This window comes from Aquila chrysaetos, chromosome 13, assembly GCF_900496995.4.
Source record: "Aquila chrysaetos chrysaetos chromosome 13, bAquChr1.4, whole genome shotgun sequence".
Lineage (NCBI taxonomy): Eukaryota > Metazoa > Chordata > Aves > Accipitriformes > Accipitridae > Aquila > Aquila chrysaetos.
The window spans coordinates 6,934,102-6,948,835 of NC_044016.1; the positions used below are offsets into that span (position 1 = coordinate 6,934,102).

Consider the following 14,734-nt stretch of genomic DNA (forward strand, 5'->3'; position numbering starts at 1 on the left):
TGATGTGCAGTCTGGCTTTGTGTTATAAAGTAACTGTGTGCTCTTGCCTTTGTCTTTTCCAGATGTTTCTGACAGTGTACCTCAGTAACAATGAGCAGCACTTCACTGAGGTGCCAGTCACCCCTGAAACGACCTGCAGAGATGTGGTGGAGCTGTGCAAGGAGCCTGGTGAGACTGAGTGCCACCTGGCTGAAGTGTGGTGTGGCTCAGGTAGGTTAGGCTTGCACTTTGTAAATTACTGGGCATTCACTACTTCTAATAAGGTAGTGCACAGAGACCTTGACAGATGTGGTCCTGTCCCACAGGGTTTCTGCCTTAGTTTTGTTAATATCTTCATCAGACCTGCTGTGTGATAATGCATCTACAGAAAGGCTCGCACATGCAAAAATGAGTTAAAAGAATGGGAATCAAGCATGCAGGATGTTCTTCTGTGTATGCAGCTCTTCTCTGACTCAAATGAGTCTCTGAAGGGTGTGGGGGAGTTGTTTTCTCTTCCTTCTTCTCCCCACAGTGGGATCCGAGTGGCCTGTGTGAGGTTTTTGAAGTAGCAAGTTGTTGTGGTTTAACCCCACCCAGGAACTAAGCACCACACAGCCACTCACTCACTTTCCCCCCACCCAGTGGGTTGGGGGAGAGTTGGGGGGAAAAAAGTAAAACTTGTGGGTTGAGATAAGAACAGATTAATAGAACAGAAAGGAAGAAACTAGTAATGATAATAATAACAATAATAAAATGACAATAATAATAATAAAATAATTGGAATATACAGAACAAGTGATGCACAATGCAATTGCTCACCACTCGCTGACGGATGCCCAGTTAGTTCCTGAGCAGCGATCCCTCCCAGGCCAACTCCCCCCAGTTTATATACTGGGCATGATGTCACGTGGTATGGAATACCCCTTTGGCCAGTTTGGGTCAGCTGCCCTGGCTGTGTCCCCTCCCAACTTCTTGTGCCCCTCCAGCCTTCTTGATGGCTGGGCATGAGAAGCTGAAAAATCCTTGACTTGGTCTAAACACTACTTAGCAACAACTGAAAACATCAGTGTGTTATCAACATTCTCTCATACTGAACCCAAAACAACACTGTACCAGCTACTAGGAAGAAAATTAACTCTATCCCAGCCAAAACCAGGACATAAGTATCAATAGTTCTGTGACCCAGTCAGAATAATTTCTTCAACCCCATAGCCATTTTCACTTGCAGTGACAAAGGAAAACTTCCTTTTTCTGATGACATTGTTGTTCCTGATTGTGTTAATTGAGTTTGGAAGGGGTGTTACCAGAAGTAGTAGGAGTTACCTGATGTGAAGTGCTCTAAAGAAGGTGTGTGGTGGGTGGGAGAGAGGATGTAGAAACTACTTTTGACCATCCCCTGTCCTTTTAAGCCTGTGGAAGGGGGTTTTTATGTGTGTGGCTTGTTATGGCTTTTGTTCCTCCTTCTATGTTCTTGCTGATTTTCCCTAGCTTGCAGTGCTACACTGGAACTGGAGAACATGTCAACAACCGAATCAAAAGCTAAAGTGTGGCTAACTTTTCATGGCTTAAATGGGAAAGGACTCTTGACTATCTCCTGTCTCTATGGTACTCATTAGATACTGGTAACCATCCAGAGGCATAAAATAGATGCATCAGGACACGACTTTAAGTCATGAAAAATAATGATATTGGATCCAACTTTTTTGAGATGCTTCAACAAAATTATAGAGAATCAGATGATAAGAGCTTATGTTCCTGTCTTCCTCTGCTGTTGGCTCTGGCTCATACCTGTTCAAAGAAGTCTTTGGTGAGCTGGATGTTTGTTTAATAGCATGAGATACCTGAGTTCTCTCTTGACTTTTAGCCCCTTCTGACAGAGATGTAATGTTTCTGATATTTCTAAGTTCAAAAAAAATGCAACAGAAATTTTTTTCTTCTCCTTAGAAAAGAAAGCATCTTCTCTTTATAAATGATAGTCAAATAAAATCACCAATCCAGCAGGGAAAGATCTTTTAGGAAAGTGTTTTTATTGTACATCTTTGTCCAACTCTGTCTAAATCAACACACTACCAAAGTCTACAGTGAAAGACTGTAGGTTTAGGTAAAACCGCTGAATTTATAGTTAGCCTTAGACCCACACCCTGTTGAAGAGCACAGGTTGTGATGGTAAGGGACAGGGTTCTCCTATTGTTACCAAAGTTGGAGCCCTGCTAGAGTGGGCAGCTCTTCTCCTTGTGTTTCCTGAACCTGGATTCTTGATTGGATTTTGAGATGTTGAGGTAGAGTATGCTAGAAAGGTTAGCAAGATTGTCCTGAAATCAAGGGAGAGCACTTATACCGAGAGCCAAGTGAAGTCTGCCAGTCCTTAGTGTCCAAATGGTCTTGCTAAACTGAAAAGTAAACTTCTGGCTGAGTGGGACCATATAATACATGGAGGTTTATTTGTAAAATCAACTTGTCAGCTTCTCTGGTACTCAAGGAGATGTAAGAAAATAATCTGGATACAGAAACATAAAGTGAAGCAGAGAATTTTTTCTGAGATAGTCTTTGTAAGGACATCATGAGATACCACGAGAATGGTTATCTAAATGTTACTTGCACAGCTATTGTCATAAGACAGAGGAAAAAAAAAAAAGTATTGTCCATTTATACAGTGAAAACCTTGACAATTGTTTTAGAAACCAAATTACTTTGTTCCCTTCACTGATCCTATCATATTTACTAATTATTTACTTCCATATACAAACATTGGTGTGTATATAAAACTGTATACAGTTTCAGATTGTACTTGGTAATAAAAAATGCAGTAGTCTCAAATCATGTAACATTAAAAGACTTGAGTACTGGATGAAGTACGTGCATGTTGTTTTGGATAAAATACATCCTTTCTTAAGCGTCTGTATAACATCCAGTAGCAACCATTTGCAAGATATGTTTTCATGCATATCTTGGATTTCGGGTGGGGGGTGCAGGGATGGAGAGAAATACTTTTAGCTTTTGCCTAATCTCATTTTAGATGTCAGCAAAGTTCACTATCTTGTTTTGCCAAGGTATGCCATGACTTCTATTTTGTTTGTGTTTTACACTGAACAAATTAAACTTTATTTTAAAACAAACATGGTGCATGGCAGCTAACTTTCTGGGGTAGAAACAAAAGATTTATGTTGGAAAATGACTTCTCAGACTTCAATTACTGAGATCCTTCTTAGATCACTGGTGTGTCTCTCTTTCTGACGCTTGCTCAGGAATTTTAGCTTCTGTTGTCAGACCTTATTAAGTGTACTTTGAAAGATTGCTGCAAGTGCGCTTGAGGCACTCTGCTCCCTGAAGGGGGCAAGTTTACTGCTCCCTGTCCTCCCAGTTTTACTTGAAATTTGATGAGTATCAGGGCAAAATTTCTTGATCTTCCTATTATTGCCAGAATTCTGTTAGGTGACTGCCTTGGCCACTGTGGAAAGCAGTCAAAAGGTGTGTGCGTGTATAAAGATTTTTTTTTTTTTTCCTTTGAGACAGGGAATAAAAAAATGAAGTCCGATTGTTTGTCCTTTCTTCTTGAGCTTTCCAAATGTAGTTTTGTTTGGTATTTGAAATCTCTTTGACCTTCCTTTGAAGTCACTGAGTGGTATTAACAGAATCCTTGTGTAAAGGGCATCTCCCTTGATTATAGAGTTTCAGTTGAAGTATTGCCGAGCTGCTAGAAATCTGTCTTATAAACCTGCTGTATATTCTTTAAGATGGAAATCTGACAGTGGTACTGTTGTTTTTTTGTTTTTGCCTTTTTTTTTCCTTGAATTAAGGTTTAGTAGATGAAGAGCTTATTTAGCTGTCTAGACAAGTAACCGCCGAGAGACTGCTTTTTCTGTAACAGTGACCTACTTGCTTATTCTGTAAAGCTAATCTCTTTTGACAATGACTCCAGAAATTTTCCTTCCTAGATTGCTTGAGCGCAGCTGCAGCATTTTCATTTAAAGGAACACTTTTATGTTGAAAAGAGCTTTTCACGTGCTGGAAACATGTTGGTAGCTCCTTGTCTTATGAAACTGAAAACATTTATACTTAACACCAACAATTTTTCTCCTGAAATTATTATTCCATATTAAGATAGTGACTTTGAAAGACCCTCCATTGAATATGAATGAACTACTCTCTGATTTCTCCCCTCTCCCCTCCAAACATCCAACAAAAGCAATGTCAGGAAAAACAAAACTGGTGCAAAAGTGGGGGTATTTAATTTCAGTATTTGTCTGCTTGTCTTATTTCTCAGGCCAGGAACAATATATTCTGTTTGTCTGGCACCCAGTGCAAATGGATCTAACCTGATCGTGAGTCTCAGATGTTGTCATAAGATACTATGACAGTATCCTGACTGCAGAAAGTTGACTACTATAATGTATTGACCATATATTTGCCATCACTTTTAACATAGGTGTAAAAATGTATGGTAAAATGTCTAGAATAACAAAAGCAATTGCTTCTATGTAAATATTTAGAGGCCAATAAGTAATTCTAATTATATAGTCTCTGTGAATGCTCAGCTATGAAGTGTGTAAAATTTGGAAGAACAGCAGTACAGAAAGGGAGGAGTACTGGTAAATGAAGGCAGTAGATAAAGACTCCCACTGGATTTTTGCAATATCAAAAGGCAACAAGTAAGGCTTAAAAATTGGAAATGTGACTGAATCTTGAACTTGGGAACAAGAGCAGGAAAAGAAATTCAGTGGACCTGTGCATGTAACTTTTTAAGAAATCTCATCTTAACTGTCTGAAAAGAATAGCAAATTCTTATTGGAGTTCCTTTTCTTTTCTCTTTCTTTTCTTTGAGCCATGAATCCAAAATAGTTTGGCTTTTCCAGGTTTATCAGAAGCACAGCTTTTGAAACACCTGTATTCTGAACTTCATCAAATTTGCTGTCTGAGAGAGTGAGCTGGATCTATGGCTGACAGGAGCTAGAGGAGAACACTTGAAGTGACAGGAGCTGTGATGGCTTGCTGAGGATCAAGCCTGTTGAGTACTGCGTAGGAGCCTCTTCAGGGTATTGAGTGCTTCTGCCTGAGCTTGAATGCAAGGCCTGCAATCTGGCATTTGATCGCAATCCTTAGGAAGCAGTAAGAGAAGAATTCTTCTTGTCTGAGAGTTTATCTTTGCATCTCTCTTATTTCTCATTGGAATAGGAGTAGGAATCGAGGCAGGGGAGCCCTTGAGGAGGGGGTGGGAATGACTAAGAAATAAGTTTGTCTGAGGTTCCGCAGAAGTGGAGCAAAAAGGTATGCCAGCACATTTCCTGTGGTGGTGAGTGGGTGAGATGATTTGCAAATACAAAACTTAAGGCACTAGAGCTGAAAGCTCTGAATTGCTTGTTTGCTTCCCCTTGGGCTGTGACAGTGCCTCAGCTTCTCCCTTTGGGGACTGACTTTTAAAGGACCATATCTACTTTTCAGAGGTGTTGGTTTAATTTCAGAAGCAAGGAGTGGTACAGTGCCTTCCTAAGGGAAAGTTAGAAGTGCTTTGGATGAGGGCAAGGGTTACATGCACACACTGTACCCAAGTAATAAAAGGTGTTCAGGTGAAAGATGATGGACAGACTTTTTTTTTTTGTTTTGGTATGTGCCCAAGCTACATAGGAATGTAATAGTCAACTGGCTTTTTACTCTTTCAGAACGTCCCATAGCTGATAATGAACGGATGCTGGATATTTTGCAGCGCTTTGGAATGCAGAGAAGTGAGGTTCGTTTCTTTCTTCGGCATGAACGCTCTCCCTGCCGGGAAGCAGGTAGGTGTTGATCTTAGCTGGTCCATTTGTCTAAGTTTCATTTCATTCCTCAAGGTTAAGGAAACAGCTTGTGTGTGTTATTTATTAATATTGGTAGTCAGTATGGTATTGCAGCCCTCTTTGGTCTGGCCGTTATTTTCTTACGAATAGAGAATGCTAGTAACAGAAAACTTGTTCATTTTAGTAAATACCTCATCCTTCCTTGCCAGATCTGGGGACTTTAAATCCAAATTGGAACTTTTGCAGGTTTTCTAGAGCTGGTCGTCACCAAAGCATCCAAGCGCATCCTGTATTAAATATATTAGCCACAGCTAAATACCTAGAGATCTGTGATGGTCTCTTCTTTTAAATCTACTAACCAAACCGTTGTCCAGTAACGTAACTTATTATTTGGGCTTAGGATGTTTCACCTGGATAGTACTTTACCAGGGTGATAAACTTAGCATACTTGTCAAAAGGTGGAGTTCTTTGATGTTTCTCCCACAATCTACACTTTCATATTAGTTTCAGGAATAGCATTAAATTAACTGCCTAGTCACGTTCTCTGAGAACGTAATATCTATGCATTGTAAATCTAAATATGAAACCTATAAAGAAAATGACTTTTTGCTTTTCAAGGTTTTTCTGTGCATCTCATGTTAATCTCTTCAGTAGAATCCGTAACACTTTCACCTTTAAATCAGTCTTCTTCCTCCCCTTTTTCTGTTTTCATCCTTGGTAATCTTCCTTGGTGTTGGAAATACCACATTTGTGTTAAGTGGCATTGTACCCAGCGTATTTTAAAATGGCTAAATGTATCTTGATGTTTGAAATGTGTAATGATGATAGAATGAGTACATGAAAAGTTAAAGCTGTGCTATTTCTACCTACCAAGGATCTTACAGTGCAGCTTAGTTGTCACACTGTAATTTTTCAAGTCCAGAGTGCTCATAGTATAAGGATTATTGGCATTTTATTGGCCACGGCATTGCTAAGCAATATGTTTGAGGAAGAGCAAATGAATAGTTAGGAGGTCTGCAGTTAGTCTTGCAAGAACATGCTCTTGAAATGGGTATCAAGTGATACCTAAGAATACCTAAGAAGTGAACAGAGATGGTTTCATCCTGTAGTACATGTGTGTCCTACAGGGAAATGAGCGAGCTTGGTCTTTGGCATCTGAACACCATTTGTACATAATTTGATGGAAACATTAAAGTAGGATTCTAGTTAAGTAGCATCTTTACTGTCACAATGACTGCCAGGAAAAAAAAAATTGTGCTTTTAAACTTTGTTATGTGCAAATAATCAGCTGTAGATTAAGTGGTGCAGCTTTCATGATAGGTGACTAACCTTTAACTGTTGTTATTCATATTCTCTGTGAGACAGTTGACAAAGGCAAACCAGAACATCTAGGTGCTGGTTTTAAGACACTGTGATCTAAATGCCTCACTGAATTAACCAGATATTTTTGTGTCATTTGTAGAGGGGAACATGGTTTTGTGACTATTCATCTGTAATGCAGACTTACTAGGGGGCTGTTGGCCACGGGAGAAATATTGAAATGGCATACTGTTGGTTAAGCTTTTTTGATTGTCTGTGTTTAAACAGTCTTATATCTCAAAATAAATGTTGCCATTGAACAGCAGTCTCACAAAAATATCTTGTGTCATCAGTCAGGTTTCTCTAAGTGGCAAGAGCATGGGAAGAACAGTTGTTCAGATTCTAAAACAAAATGATTGTACTGTTTCCCCTTTTGTATTGAATGCTATGTCTAAAGGGATAAGAAAAATCCTAAAATACCTTACCGTCTTTGACTGTCCTGTATTTCTTCTAGGGACTGGCCAAAGGTCTCAAGATCCAGCCTTAAAAAGAAATGGTGTGAAAGTGCCTGGTGATCGAAGAATAGAGAATGGAGTAAGTGCTTGATGCAGCGGCCAGTATAGTGAAAATGGGGGCTTCCCTTCCTTTGAGATACTGGTGCAAATCCTACCCTGGAAACTAAGAGGCTATTTTGGAGAGATCTCTAATGACTGCTGTAAAACAGACACAAAGCCTCTAACAATTATCACCCTTGATTTTAGTTCTTAAGATGTCTCTGAGGTCCACTGGTTGCCATATCTGTGTTTGCTGCTCTGAGATTACCCATACAAATTCAGCATACTTTCCCTTTTTTACTCCCATTGAAAATTTTCTCTTGTTTTCCTTCAGTTCATTAGTAATTTCATGTTCAGTTTTGTGCCAGAGATCCCTTAGTTCCAGATTTCAAGTTGAGACCAGTTAGTGTTTCAGCATTGAATCCACTGTCTGTCATTTTTTCTTGGTCCAGAAGATATAATTATGGATATAAGATTGAATCTAGGTTCAGGAAACAGATGTGAACAGGTAACTCATGTAATAATAATGCTACCTTTGAGGGTGGTGGGTTTTTTCCCCCGCTATATTTAAACTTTGTTTTCTTTAACTTGCATTGAAGTGCTTTGAATTGAATTTGAACGGTACACCTACGACCACAGATCAATCCTGCTGTGTGCTGAGCATTCTGGGCTCAGTCAGTCAAAGCTGATTCATGCTGAGCTTAATTATAAAGGGCTCTGAAATGCCTCTTTAAAATGCTGCTGAGATTTTGCTAGAAATATTAATGTTTCAAGAGATGTCAACTTGTGTGTGTTGCTGGTATGGCTACACGTGTGTATGAGCTTACAACTATTTATTCTTTTGCCATGGAAATATGCCATTTCTTTCTAATTATTTTACTGGATACTCAGTTTTTGTTATTATTTTTTTAAAGACCTTTATCATACTTTTCTGCAGTAGCTCTATGAAGTTGCATGCTAGCCAAATTAAAAATTCTAGACTTAGCATGCTTTGGATTTTCTTTGACAGGTCAGTGCTCCAAGGATGGATATGACACTGGCTGAACTTCAGGAAATGGCATCACGCCAGCAGCAACAAATTGAGGCTCAACAGCAAATGCTGGCTAACAAGGTGAGTTTGGAATGAGATTGTTTACAGCCAGGAACAAAGGTAGTAAGAGTCACATGAGGTGGAGGGAGGGTTGGGGATTTGTATTTTTTTTTTTTCACCTCTTGTAAACAGAGGGCTCCCTTTTTTTGGCTCCCTCTTTTTTAATTTGAAAGTCAACGTATGCAAATATCTAGCAGTAAAACATTAAAATAATGCCAGTGATATAAGTGACCGTATAGCTTACTGAAAGGATAGAGCATATAACATTAAGATATTGTCATTCACCCTGGTGGCTCTGCCAGCCCTATTTGTGTTCTGTGTCGTGACCAGCCATTCACCGGTTTGATCACCGAACAATGCTTTTGTCTCTGGATATAATGCTGTCCTGTAATGATATCTTGCTTTCTCCTGACAGAGTTCAGTGTGCCTGGTTTCCTGGGGCAGCTGTCTGGGAAAGATGGCATGTATGTGATAAAAGTAACTAAGAGAATGATTTATAAAATGTTTGCTGAACAATAACAGAAAAGCTAATGAAAGCACACAGGGTGCTCCTAGAATTGTTTAGGGGAAAAAATACTCTGAATGACTCCTCAGAATGGTGGCATGGATTTCATATTTGACTTAAGTGTTGTACACACTACTCTTGAAAATACTGTAGAAAATGCTGCTTTTTGCAAAGAATCGTTAAATGCAAGTCCATCCTGAAGAGCACTCAGCTGTTTGGATGGTTGAGTTCCCATGCCTTTCAGAATGTGCTCTACAGGGGGAGGCGGCTGCTCTGGGGCTCTTGTCTTGCTACTCTTCCTCTGTCAGAAGCCCCGTCTCACTCTCCTTTCAAGGTAGCTTGAGTTCTAGCACCCACCCCATGTTTAGCATCTTGTTTGGGTCCCTTGGCTTTCAGTAGGTGTATCTTGGGGGACTGCTTCAAACTATGGCTTTGTAATGGTTCTGAAGCACCTGCAAAGTGGTACTATGGCCTGTCAAAATAGCAAATAAAACTTTATTTCTGTTTTATGGTAAGAACTGGTATGAAGAAGATGCAAATATAAATATAAGAAATCAGTCAATCAGCGAAGCGATTAGTTTTCACTTGATCTTTAGCAGCACAGTTAATACCTATCCTGCTCAGATTAATTTGTCAAGGTAGAATGTTGCCCTCTTGGTTCCAAATGACAGGTGAGTGTTTCATATAAAAGCGGAGCCTGAACTCTCATAACTTTTGGTGGTTTCACTCACAGGTGGCAGTAATAGACCTTGGTCTTATAAATAGCAATAACACTGTAGTCACTGTCTATATGAAACCAGATATAGGAACATTATATATATATATATATATTTACTACATTACTATAAAGGGAATTGTACAAGATTTAAAAAAAAAAAAAAAAAAAGAGTTTGAGACTGGATAGCTACCCATACAGGTAGGTGTCTGCTGCCTGTGGTTTGCAGGAGAGTAGCCTTGTGGGTGTCCCATGGGAGAGTTTTTCATTTAACATTGTCTCCCTGAAAGGGCATTTAGGAAACCAGGTTTGCTCCAAAGAGAGGCTTTCCATTGCCTCTTTTCTGCCTTCTGAAATCAGATGCAATATTAAAAATAGATTCTGAGGGGGAAAAATACACTTTCTTTTTAGACATGAGCTGTATTATCTATTTTTTGACATTTTCCTGTGTGGGATTGACTCTAAACTAGTGCATACACTGCAGGTGCTGCCTGGCTTTCTCCGGAAGGCAAGCTCACGCTTTTGCTCTTCCTTTTTTATTCAAAGTGCACAAGAGTCCCTGTTCTAAATATGAGTGGTGATTTTTTTCAAGGAAGTGTTGAGTTCTAATGTTAGTAAGCAGTGGTAGTCTTGGCTGTTAGTGGGTGCTTGGGAAAGTCTTAGTAGTTCACCTACCTCTGGAACAACCTATCATCTCCAGAACTAGAAGCCATGTGTAATGGCCAGTGATTTAAAGGAAGTCTCTATAAGTGATATAGTGGTTTCTTTTAGCTCTAAACTATAGACATCTGTATATGGAAGCTGATAGCACACCATTTTACTCTTATACTCTTGGAGAGGCAGAAGGATCCTCTCCACAGAGATGATGTCTGTTGTATAAATGGGAGCCAGGTCACTGTGGAGGTTTTCCCATGTCTTGAATCATCCTCTGTTGTGATAGCAGTGATCACTACCAGGAAATTGTAAATTTTGAGAGCTTTGGTATGCAGTGATTCCCCTATCTTAAGTAGGTTCTCGCAGAACTAATAAAAATACAAAGAGTGATGAAAATTATCAATAATTTATGGAATACCTTCTGTATAAAGAATGTCTAATATATTCCAGCATGACTTACAGTTGCTTAAAATGTGACATATGATAGAGATCTGTAAAGTACAAGCAGCATGGAAAAGGTAGAGGGAAAATAATCATTAGCCCTTGCAACTCGAGAGCCAAGTAGTGATCAAATGAAATTGGCAAATTTCATGGAACATGAATGCTAAATCTTTCGTAGGCTTCAAAGGGTTTTGAGCAATTTCATGAAAGAAAAATTTACCAAGGGGTGTTAGACACGGATACCACCTCTGTTTCCGTAGGTTTTTGTACTACAGAATGGTTGTACCTGGAGGATTGTATTGGGACAGAATCAGTACATGTTTGCTCTGTTCTCTCAGACTTCCCTTGACAGTGTGAAGTCGGTATACTGGCCTAAAGCTGATCTGAGCTGCTGTGGCAATTGTTTTTAAGTTTTGAGACTGTTTTTGTCAGTACCTTACCATAAGTTCATGTTAAAAAAAAAAAAAAAAAAAAAAAAAATTCCTTGTCTTGACTGCAGGAACAACGTCTGAAATTCCTGAAACAGCAAGATCAGCGCCAGCAACAGCAAGCTGCTGAACAGGAAAAACTGAAGCGATTAAAGGAAATTGCTGAGAATCAGGAAGCCAAACTTAAGAAAGTGAGAGCACTGAAAGGCCATGTGGAGCAAAAAAGACTCAGCAATGGGAAATTAGGTGAGTTGCTGCTTGGGGAAAGTAGCCTGTGATTTTTCATGAAGTGTGGTTCTTGGAGCTCTAAAATTTCTGGTGATTTCAGTGATTCAGAGGCAGCATTTACAGTGTTCCAGGAAATGTTAATCTTAACAATTTCACATCTTGTATTTACCAGGAAGACTCCTGAATTACCTAGAACAAAATATATTTTTCTTACTGTATTTTAAAATATCCCATAAGGGCACCCTGTGTTTTGAGCCTAGCATATCTGCTTTTTAATTACAGAGTAGGTTTTTTCCTTGCTATACCTTTGTGTACCACAGTAACTTTTTCCATCCTTGATGCTAATACCCCACACATTTAGAGTGTTATTTTCTTGGCCTGTAACAAAGCTTGGCCTGATAGCCACATTGCCTCTTATGCAAGAGGTAACTTAATGGCCAAAGTGGCTGAGTATTTTCTTTTTAATTATGGAAATCTGACTAGTGTCTGGCTTGCTACTGTGCTAGTTGGGTGCTTGCAGTTCAGCATGTTGATGCAACATTAAATATTTATTTCAGACTTCATATCAACACACATTCTTCTGCCTACCTTTTCACCCTAACTCTGTATTTATTGGACAGAATTTGTCATTTCCAGCTGGATGCAGATGAAAATATATTGTTTTATTAAGTTAAAATATAAATATATTGTTTTATTCAGAAGCATGATGTTTTACAGATAAAGCAAAAGTGTTTTTTGTATGGGGAGAACGCATTTTCTGTTTGGGGGTGTGCACAAAATAAACATCAGCTTAAAGGAGTAGATGAATGGTAGAGTAATACAAGATCTTGGAGCATGCGTATCTGTTTACCTGCACCTTCCCCAGTAGGTCTGGTTCTTGGTACTTGCTCGAACTCCTACTGATACCCTAAACTTTGTTCTATAGTGCAACAGTTTTGGCAGTGGGAGCAGCTGATTACAGCTGTTTAAGATGCAAAAAGCCCTCTGAGTCTTTGTTTAATGTAACAGCTCGAGTGTTTTGTCATTGAGTTCCTACGACCTAAATTCAGAGTTTTAAATATCATAAATATGCCTTGTGGTCGAGTGAGCCTCTCCCTGTGAAATTCAACATTAAGTGAATTTAGGGTTCTACAGATGAAATTTAGCCTGGTAATGCGGTTTTTGTTTGTCTCCATACTTCAGAAAGTGAAAAATACTCTCTCTCCTCATCAGTGCTCTAAGTAGACTGAATTTGCATAATCTCGCTAGCGCGTTTGCTTTTACAACTGCTTGGAGGAAGAGCTGCTCTGACAGGGACCGTGAGTTGCGGCGGTCGGCTGCAGCCCGTGCGCAGCGCTGCTCCGGAGGCCGGCAGGGTGCTCTCTGTCCCCTCAACTGCCGCCTCGCCTCGGGAGCAGCCCACGCTCGGCTGTTTCTCAGGGCAGCTATTGTGCTCTCTCGTCCTCTCCAGTGGAGGAGATTGAACAGATGAACAGCCTGTTCCAGCAAAAGCAGCGCGAGCTGGTGCTGGCGGTGTCAAAGGTAGAGGAACTCACCAGGCAACTGGAGATGCTGAAGAACGGCCGAATTGATGGTTACCACGACAAACCAGTCGGCTGTAGCTGAGCTTGACCGCCTGTATAAGGAGCTACAGGTAATGGAAGGCCAGCTTGTGACCCAGAACTCTAAGGGCGAAAACTTGGTTGGGTTGTTTCTTACTATGTCAGAAAGAAATCCTATTGCTCCTGTTCCTGACAGAGCTGTGTGGCTGCCTGTGTGCTGAGGATGAAGGGTTAGTTGTACTGGGTTCAACGTAAACAGGGGAAGGAGCACGCAGTGTTTATACCTTTCCTCTCTGCAAAATTTGGAGACTAACCAACACTTTCTCTGGAGAAAATAATCTGAGTTTGCCAGCATGACTTGACTTTTTAGAAGGCTTTTCTCTTTGTAACTGTTTCCTGTCCCCCATCCTGAAAGTTAATTTGTTTTGATTTTTGTTGTTTTCCCCTCCTCCCCCCCCCCCCCCACCCCTGCTTTGTGAATTTATTCAGTTGAGGAACAAACTGAACCAGGAGCAGAATGCCAAGCTGCAGCAACAGAGGGAGTGTTTGAACAAGCGCAACTCGGAGGTGGCAGTCATGGATAAGCGTGTTAATGAGCTGCGAGAGCGCCTGTGGAAGAAAAAGGCAGCTCTGCAACAGAAAGAGAATGTACCAGTAAGTGTGGGATATTTAATAACAAAAAAATTAATTTAATTTGTGGCCCGTACAGTCGGAAGTAAAAACTGGCTTGTGGGGAAGGCTGTTCAGATGCTAGACTTGTTGTTTTTATCCATACGTGGTGGAAGTCTTGTATTATTAAAGTACTTTTCACGATACATTGGTGTTAACTTACTCTTTATGAACAAGAACTCCTCTTGTCCTCTTGTAAAATGGTTTGGTTTTTTTGGTGGGTTTTTTTTTTTTTTTTGCTATTACTACCTCATGTTTATCTCAAAGATTTTTTAGAAAACCATCTTTAATATCAGAGTATCATTTTCTACTTGTTTTATCTTTTTTGACTTCTATTTCAAACTCTGATGGATGGATACTGCAGCATAACATTCTTTAAATTTTCTTCTTTTTTTTTTTTTTTTCCCCAAAGGTCTCTTCAGATGGGAGTTTACCCCAACCAGTGGCTTCTGCTCCAAGTCGAGTGGCAGCAGTAGGTCCTTACATCCAGTCCTCTACTATGCCACGTATTGCTTCCAGACCTGAACTTTTGGTGAAACCAGCATTTTCAGATGGGACACAAGCTTTGCAGGTACCTGATGGTCCACTAAAAACACAAACTCTGCCCAACATGAGAGCTGGGAGCAGTTCACAAGCTAAAGCTCCTGCAGGTAATAGCTTATGATTAATATTTCTTCTGTGGAAATGTTTTGGTTTTTTATCTACCATCTCTGTCTGTTTTCTTTTTCTTCTGTGTTTTTTTGTTTTGTTTTCTTTTCTTTTCAAGCAAAGTATTGAGATGTCAGTCTTACTATTTTCCTGTCCCAGTGAATATACTTTATAAGCACTGAGGTTATACAACTCAATGTGTTGTAAATTAA

At 39.8% G+C, this 14,734-nt stretch overlaps 1 protein-coding gene across 1 annotated transcript in view; it reads left to right on the plus strand.

The window, feature by feature from the left end:
- Positions 1–14,734, plus strand: part of TP53BP2 (tumor protein p53 binding protein 2) — a 50,842-nt gene that overhangs the window by 19,821 nt on the left and 16,287 nt on the right. Inside the window, 9 exon segments of the mRNA XM_030034891.2 lie at positions 63–210; positions 5,637–5,750; positions 7,564–7,643; positions 8,613–8,714; positions 11,508–11,682; positions 13,115–13,248; positions 13,250–13,297; positions 13,695–13,859; positions 14,287–14,524. Coding sequence (XP_029890751.1) covers positions 63–210; positions 5,637–5,750; positions 7,564–7,643; positions 8,613–8,714; positions 11,508–11,682; positions 13,115–13,248; positions 13,250–13,297; positions 13,695–13,859; positions 14,287–14,524 — 1,204 coding nt within the window.